The sequence below is a fragment of the Dryobates pubescens genome, unplaced genomic scaffold, assembly GCF_014839835.1.
Source record: "Dryobates pubescens isolate bDryPub1 unplaced genomic scaffold, bDryPub1.pri scaffold_74_arrow_ctg1, whole genome shotgun sequence".
Classification (NCBI taxonomy): domain Eukaryota; kingdom Metazoa; phylum Chordata; class Aves; order Piciformes; family Picidae; genus Dryobates; species Dryobates pubescens.
In genome coordinates this window covers 15770-24116 of record NW_026530793.1, presented here as the reverse complement: position 1 = coordinate 24116, position 8347 = coordinate 15770, and the positions used below count along the sequence as shown (strand labels likewise).

Genomic DNA, 8347 nt, shown 5'->3' with positions numbered 1-8347 from the left:
CTCATTCATCCATTCCTCACCCAATGGCAGCCTCTTCTCAGGGGCTGCTGTGACTCCATCAGCACCCTGCACAGCTGCTCCTGTCTGCAGCCTCTGGGTCACAGCAGACAGGACAACACTGAATCAGAAATGGTCTGAGGAAAGACTCTGTTGGGGAAACAACTTTCTCACAAGGGTCACACAAACAGCAGCATCCAAACAGAGAGAAACCAGACTGTGAGTGACATCAGAACTGCTCTGCAGAAGACGACAAAGAGTTTATTGTTTCTGAAAGTATCTGGTGGTCATTTTCCTCAGGGCATCCTTGAGCTCCTGGTTCCTCAGGCTGTAGATGAGAGGGTTCACTGCTGGAGGCACCACTGAGTACTGAACTGACACCACCAGGTCCAGGGATGGGGAGGAGATAGAAGTGGGCTTCAGGTGGGCAAATATTACAGTGGTGACAAACAGAGAGGCCACAACCAGGTGAGGGAGGCAGGTGGCAAAGGCTTTGTGGCGTCCCTGCTGAGAGGGGATCCTCAGCACTGCCCTGAAGATCTGCACATAGGACACCACAAGCAACACAAAACCCACAAAGTATAAACAGGCACTGACCAAAATGAGCCAAAGTTCCCTGAGGTAGGATGTGGAGCAGGAGAGCTTGAGGATCTGGGGGATTTCACAGAAGAATTGGTCCACAGCATTGCCCTGGCAGAGAGGCAGGGAAAATGTATTGGCTGTGTGCAGCAGAGCATGGAAGAACCCACAGGCCCAGACAGCTGCTGCCAGGTGGAGACAAACTCTGCTGCCCAGGAGGGTCTCATAGTGCAGGGGTCTGCAGATGGCAACGTAGCGATCGTAGGACATGGTGATGAGGAGAAAATACTCTGCTGAAATTAGGAAGATGAAAAAGAAGAGCTGGAGAACACATCCTGCATAGGAGATGTCCCTGGTGTCCCACAGGGAATTAATCATGGATTTGGGGACAGTGGTGGAGATGGCACCCAGGTCAAGGAAGGAGAGATTTAGGAGGAAGAAGTACATGGGGGTGTGGAGGTGGTGGTCCCAGGCTATGGTGCTGATGATGAGGCCATTGCCCAGCAGGGCAGCCAGGTAGATGGCCAGGAAGAGCCAGAAGTGCAGGAGCTGCAGCTGCCTTGTGCCTGGGAATGGCAGGAGGAGGAAGTGAGTGATGGAGCTGCTGTTGGCCATCTGCTGCCTCTGGCCATGGAGTCCTGTCCAAGGAGGGAAAGGCAGTGACAACTTAGGGCACACTTCTCTCAGCCTCATTGTAACCTCCCTCCCTGAGCTGCATGAGGAATGGATCAGCTCAGTCCCATCACTACCAACCCATGGCAGAGTTCATCACAGCTTCAAATGCAGCAGGGACCCAGAATTGCCAGGAAGATTCCTCTGGTGTCAGAACAGAAAGTGACCAACAGCCCAGTCCCAGAGAACAAGAGTCCCTTTGTGGTGGGTTGACATTTCCCCCCAGCATTAGCTTTGCCAGAGCAGCTCAGTTGGAAGCAAATGAAGCTGTATTGACAAGCAAGAACTACACTCTGCAATGGAATGCAATGAACAGGTACAGAACATACAGGAGTGACAATATTAGGTATTTACAACTACCAAATGACACTAAATCCCCCTGGGTCAGAGACCAGGGAAGCTGTTCCACTGCCCCTAACCCCTACCCCACTGATCCAAGAGAGAAAAGGAGGAGTGGAGAGAGAGAAAAAGCAGTGGGTTAGACTTAGCCAAGGCCAGCCAAAGCAGGTGATCTCTCCCCAGCTAAGCAAAACAGCTGAGATGAGAAGAGAAGAGAGAGAATTGTTATGGCACAGCTCCTCTGATTCCAGATATTTATCCAATGAATTTGTTCAGAATAATCTTTTCTTTTCCTTTTCACACCCAAGAGTGATCTATTTATTTTGTTTCTACTTTTCTGCTCAAAATCTGTAACTGAATTTTAAAGGCTTAGCCTAAAACCACCACACCCATGGAGAGGTGGAGAAACAGGGAGCAGGCCTGCAGTGCTGCAGAGACAGTGAAGGGAGGAGAGAAAGGCAGAGGGGCTGGGGGTGAAGCCTTCTCCTTCCCCAGCTCTGCTCACTGCTGCTCACAGGATGGAACTGAAGGGCTTTGGTCCTCCTTCTGTGTGCACACTCCAGGAGCCTTCAGCTGAGCATCAGCAGCTGAGATGGAGATGCCTCCAGGAGCTACAGCTGCAGTGTCCTGGACCCACAGCCTCACTGTGCCTGTGACAGCAGTGACCTCTCTTATAGTTTGCTCTCAGCATCTTCCCAATCCTGGATACTGTGAAGCTCTCTCTGCCTTCCTCATCTCCCTGAGATCCTCTGGCAGTGTCCTCAGCCCTGCTGTGCTGTGCAGAGGAGCTGCTCCTGGCCAGAGCTGTCTCCTGCAGTGCTGCCTGCTTGCCAGCAGCTCCTTCCAGCGCAGGAATCCAGCCCAATAGGGCAGCAGAGAACCAGCCCAAGGTGTTTTATTGACCACTCTGGTAGCTTTTGGTGCCCTGTAAACCTCAGGGACTGAGAAGAAGCTGATGAAACCTCTCCAGAATTCATAGTTGGATTCAAACTCTGAAGTTTCTTCTACTGTTAATGGGTCCCAGTGAAGCATACTGGGAAAGGGTCCCCAGGGTCTGGTTAGAGCAGGAGGACACAGAGGGTTCAAGGGAAGCACCACTGGAAGCACTGAAGCATCTCCAGGCTCTGGTGAGAGCAGAGAACTGAGGCAGTGCTGACAGGTCAGGACAAGCAGCTCAAGGTGGCTCTGCTGCTGAGGAAACCTGGAGAGGTTTCACTGATCCAAAGGGCCAAGCCCTGACCCCCAGCCCCTGGCAAGGCAGATCCTGTGCCTCATGTGTGGCTCTGGGCTCTGCTGGGAGCAGTGGGGAGTGAGGATGAGCAGTGAGCAGGGTAGGATCTTATCAGGTTTTGCTGTGGTTTGCTTGCAAAGAGACAACTCCTGCTGAAAAAGAATGAAAGGTACCTTTAAAAGTACTTTCTATCAGGTGCTTTGTGCAATAAAAAACCTCTCCAATTAGCTGCAGAAACCTTGGCAATAATTAGAGCTTCAGCAGTATTTAATGAGCCCCATGGAGTATTTGGGGCTGATTACATCATCCTTAGGCACTGCCAGGAGACTCTGCCAAGGTACTGCCAAGAAGCCTCTGAACAAGTCCAAGGCAGAAGCAAACTCCAAAGTACCTTGAAGCACTGATTGGCCTCACTGAGGCTTGTTACTGCCAAAGGCTCCCCAGGGACTCGTTAGAGCAGCTTGGTAGAGGCCAGGATTGCAGGGAGACAAAGGCAAAGTACAGGGGAGGAAAACTTGCCTTTGGTCTAGGAAGCAGAAAGGCCAAGCCCTGACCACTGCCCTTGGAATAGAAGAATCTCAAAGCCTCAAAGCAAAGTTTCTCCTCCCAGGCCTTGGTGGCAGAGGCAACTGCCAGAGCCAAGGGCACAAAGACCTTGGTCCTGTTGGGCCTCTCAGCCTTGCCACAGCTGTTGGCCATCCCTACTGCAGCCTCTCCTACACTGTCCCATGCCTGCAGCTCTTTCCCTTCAGGCTGCTGACACCAATCTTGCTTCCCCAGCCAGCTCTCCCCCTGCCATTTCCATCCCTTCTCTGAGCTGTCTCAGCTCCCTGCCATTTCCTGACCCCTCTGGATGGCCTCATGCACAGCAGCTCTGCCCTTTGAGGGACATTTCTTTGGCCTCCTCTCTGGTGTGAATGTTGCAAATTGTGAAGGTTTGGGAGAAGTCTGAACACAGCTGGTGACCAAACCAATGTCTTGTGACAAAACCAAGAGATTCCAAAACAGGCAGTGAAAGGTGAGGAGAACTTCTCCTGGTTAGCTGATGGAAGGGAAAACTCAAGGTTCTCCAAACAAACAGCAGGAAGAAGTGACTCAGAGAACTGGAAAAACTCAACAGCTAAGGCTGTGAAGTGTTGGTGGCTGAGAAAAAGGATGACACCAAAATGTGCTCAAGCAGCAGCCAGCAGCAGAGGCCACTTGATTCATACACATCATGGCTTATATATTTTTCTTTCTGTGTCCATGTGCCCTTTGTACTCAAGTGATTGGTTTAGGCTTGGTGTCCAGGCACCTCTCTCCCCCTTTTGGTAGCCTGGGGAATTCTCTCTGTTTCTTCCTTTGTTGTTCACAGATCTTCTTTCCTGGTGTTGTTTGCATTCCTGATTCAAGGGCAGAGCTCTGCTTAGTTCAAGGTTAAAGCTGCCCATGGCCTCCTGCTTTCTCTACAATTCCTCCTTTTTGCCCAGGGCTCATTATCCTCTGCAGGGCCCTTTGCAGACATGAGAGTGAACAGGGCACTGCCAACCCCAGGATTAATCCAATCAGCAATATTCCCAGCCCAGTTTGTAGTACTCTTATGTCTATGTTTAGAATGATCACTTCAGTGTGTACAACACAGACCACCACATTCTGTCCAGCCCTGACCGGGAGCTGAGAACAAAGAACCAACAGCAGCTCGATTTTGCAGCCTGGCAGGGCTGACACTCTCCACATCAGTGGCTAATTCAAGCAACACTTTTGATGTTTCCTTGTCTTGTTTTGCAACCCAAGATGCCAGTTCCCTTAGCTGAGCTGGTGCTTTGCTGTAGCAATTTGAAGCAAGATTATCCTGGCTGCTATGTGTTCAGCTTTCTTCTGCAAACCTCCAGGATCATCTTATTCAGCTGTTAGGCTAAGCCTGCATGGCTCTAAGGCAAAGTGAGTGTGATTAGAGATCATAGTACTGTGTCAGCTCCAGATGTATGCTGCAGGTACACACAGCTTTCTGCTTGTAAGCTCCCTGAAATATCTAATTCTTGGGGCTCTAATGGGGCAAAGAGCAACTTATCATCCCACATGTCTTGATGCTCAAAACACCTTACTGTTGTGTTACAATTTGACAGGCATTTAAATTCCAGGTTTGATTTAATGCATGCAGCATTCAAGATCATGGCGTCCAACCCATCAACCAATCCAACACCACCCAAACATCTAACCCACAGCACCAAGCACCCCATCAAGTCTCCTCCTGAAAACTTCCAATGACAGCGACTCCACCACCTCCCCAGGCAGCCCATTCCAATGGGCAATCACTCTCTCTGCATAGAACTTTTTCCTAACATCCAACCTAAACCTCCCCTGGCACAGCCTGAGACTGTGTCCTCTTGTTCTGGTACTGGCTGCCTGGGAGAAGAGACCAACCTCTGCCTGCCTACAACCTCCCTTCAGGTAGTTGTAGAGAGCAATAAGGTCACCCCTGAGTCTCCTCTTCTCCAGGCTAAGCAACCCCAGCTCCCTCAGCCTCTCCTCACAGGGCTGTGTTCCAAACCCCTCACCAACTTTGTTGCTCTTCTCTGGACTCGTTCCAGCAAGTCAACCTCCTCCCTAAACTGAGGGGCCCAGAACTGGACACAGTACTCGAGGTGTGGCCTAACCAGCGCGGTGTACACCTAACATCCCTTGATACCCCCCCCCAAAAAAACCCCTCTGAGATACCCCTGAGACTGCTCCTAGCAAGACACTCTCAAGACTCTTCTGAGAACCTCACTTTGACCTCCCTGAACTGGGCACAGAGCTCCAGCCCCATTCCTAGGGACCAAATATGTAAAATAAAAGCAAACAGACAAGATGTGGTGAGTTTGGGATGTTTATTGACACAACTGGGCAATGAACAGAGAGGCTTTTACCCCAAGGAGACACAAAGGGGGAAGAACCAGACAAACCTTGAACAAAAGAAAAACTTGAACATGAGTAAGCAGGCCCTGCAGGCTCCCACAGCAGAGGCTGGTTACCCAAAAAGCAGAGGGGAATGGACACAGGTTCCTCTCAAAAGACACAAGGTTAAGCCTCCTTGCCTTCCCACACCTTCCCCACTGCTCTTGACAAACAGGTATGGGGCACTGGAGATCGAGGGTGAGGTGGTCCTGTTGCCAGAGAACACACCATCTGGGGTTCTCCCTGAGGCTGAAGAGCCTAAGGGTAAACAACCTAAACGGCCTAAGGCAAAGCAGCCTAAGGTTAAACAACCCTCCCCTGGCATCAGGACCTGCTCCCTCAAAAAAAAGAGGAGGGGAATTGTTATTGGCAATTCACTTCTGAGGGGAATGGAGGGCCCCATTTGTCGGCCAGACCCATCTCATAGGGAACTCTGTTGTCTCCCTGGAGCCCAAATTAATGATGTTACCAGGAGGCTGCCCAGGCTGGTACAGCCTTCTGACTATTATCCTTTACTACTTATGCAGATAGGGAATGATGATGTTGTAGTCAGAACTCCCAGGGCTATCAAAAATGATTTCAGGGCCCTGGGAGATCTGGTTGAGGGGTCAGGTGCTCAAATAATTTTTTCCTCAATACCCTTAGTTGCAGGAGGGAATACCACAAGGAACAGGACAGCAGCCATAGTCAACAAGTGGCTTAGAGGCTGGTGCAGACAAAAGAATTTGGGGTTTTTTGATCTTGGTAAACTTTCTACTGCACCAGGCCACCTGGCAACAGATGGAGTACATCTGTCCCAGAGAAGGGGAAAGATCACAGTATATGAGAATGGCCTGTCCCCCAAAGGTAAAAAGATTCTGGGGAGGGAACTGGCAGCTCTCATCGACAGGGCTTTAAACTAGTTTCGAAGGGGGAAGGGGCTGAAACTAGTCCCCTCAGGCAAGAGTCTGGGGGCAGTAAGCTAGGGTCAGAGGCCAAACCAGCAGCCCAGCTGAGGTGCATGTACACTAATGCACGAAGCATGGGAAACAAACAAGAGGAGCTGGAAGCCTTGTTGCAGCAGGAAAGTTATGACGTAGTTGCCATCACGGAGACGTGGTGGGATAGCTCACATGACTGGAGTGCTGCCATTGATGGCTACAGGCTCTTCAGGAGAGATAGCCAAGGAAGAAGGGGTGGAGGGGTGGCCCTGTACATCAGGGAGGCACTGGATGCCATTGAACTGGAGATTAGGGACGATCAGGTTGAATGCTTGTGGGCAAGAATTAGAGGGAAGACCGGTAGGGCAGACATCCTGGTTGGAGTCTGTTATAGACCACCCAACCAGGAGGATGATGTCGACGAAGCATTCTATAGACAGCTTAAGGCTGTCTCAAGATCTCCTGACCTTGTCCTTATGGGCAACTTCAACCTGCCTGACATCTGCTGGGATCTCAACACAGCAGAGAGGAGACAGTCTAGGAGGTTCTTAGACTGAATACATAGAATACATAGAATAAACCAGGTTGGAAGAGACCTTCAAGATCATGGCGTCCAACCCATCAACCAATCCAACACCACCCAAGCAACTAACCCACGGCACCAAGCACCCCATCAAGTCTCCTCCTGAAAACCTCCAGTGATGGCGACTCCACCACCTCCCCAGGCAGCCCATTCATGCATGGAGGACATTCATGCATGGAGGACAGCTTCTCATCCCAGGTGCTGCGTGAGCCTACCAGGGGCAAGGCTATGCTTGACCTCCTCTTCACCAACAGGGAAGGGCTGGTGGGTGATGTGGTGGTCGGAGGCTGTTTAGGGGCCAGCGACCACGAGATAATTGAATTGTCAGTATTTGGTCAAACTAAGAGGGGCAGCAAGAAGACCTCCACTCTGGACTGCCGGAGGGCGGACTTCAGGTTGCTCAAGGAAATAATTCAGAGGGTTCCTTGGGAGAAAGCCCTTAAAAATAAAGGGGTCCAGGAGGGCTGGACCTGCTTCAAGAAAGAGCTGATGAAGGCTCAGGAGCAGGCTGTGCCAATGTGCCGGAAGAGGAGCCGCCGGGGCAGACGGCCAGCCTGGCTGGGTAATGAACTTTTAACAGAACTAAGGGAAAAAAAGAGGGTGTATCATCTTTGGAAGAAAGGGGAGGCAACCCATGGGATGTTTAAAGAGGTTGCTAGGGCATGTAGGAGGAAAATTAGGGAGGCAAAAGCACATTCGGAACTCAAACTGGCCTCTGATGTGAAGGACAACAAAAAGTCCTTCTATAAATATATTAATAGCAAGAGGAAGGGCAGGGACAACCTCCACTCCTTGGTTGACATGGAGGGAAATGTTGTATCAGAGGATGAGGAAAAGGCAGAGGTACTTAACACCTTCTTTACCTCAGTTTTTACTAGCTGGAAAGAACGTCTACCAGACAGCTGGCCTGCAGAGCTGGCAGAAGGAGCCAGGGAGCTGCATAATTTCCCTGTGTTCCATGAGCAAGTGATAGGAGCTCTCCTCAGCAGCTTAGACCCCCACAAGTCCATGGGACCAGATGGGATCCATCCTAGGGTGCTGAGAGAGCTGGCAGATGAGCTGGCCAAGCCACTCTCCATGATTTTTCATCAGTCCTGGCTCACTTGAGAG

The 8347-nt window shown here is 50.8% G+C and overlaps 1 protein-coding gene across 1 annotated transcript; it reads right to left on the bottom strand.

Moving 5' to 3' along the window:
- Nucleotides 1-258: 258 nt before the first annotated feature.
- Nucleotides 259-1218, bottom strand: LOC128899814 (olfactory receptor 14J1-like). The gene has a single exon (XM_054179520.1). It carries the CDS (start codon nucleotides 1189-1191, stop codon nucleotides 259-261), a length of 933 nt encoding a protein of 310 aa, XP_054035495.1. The 5' UTR covers nucleotides 1192-1218.
- Between the last annotated feature and the right edge of the window lie 7129 nt (nucleotides 1219-8347).

Coding starts and splice junctions, on each gene's coding strand:
- LOC128899814 (XM_054179520.1), bottom strand. CDS start 1,191: ATGGCCAACAGCAGCTCCATCACTCACTTCCTCCTCCTGCCATTCCCA.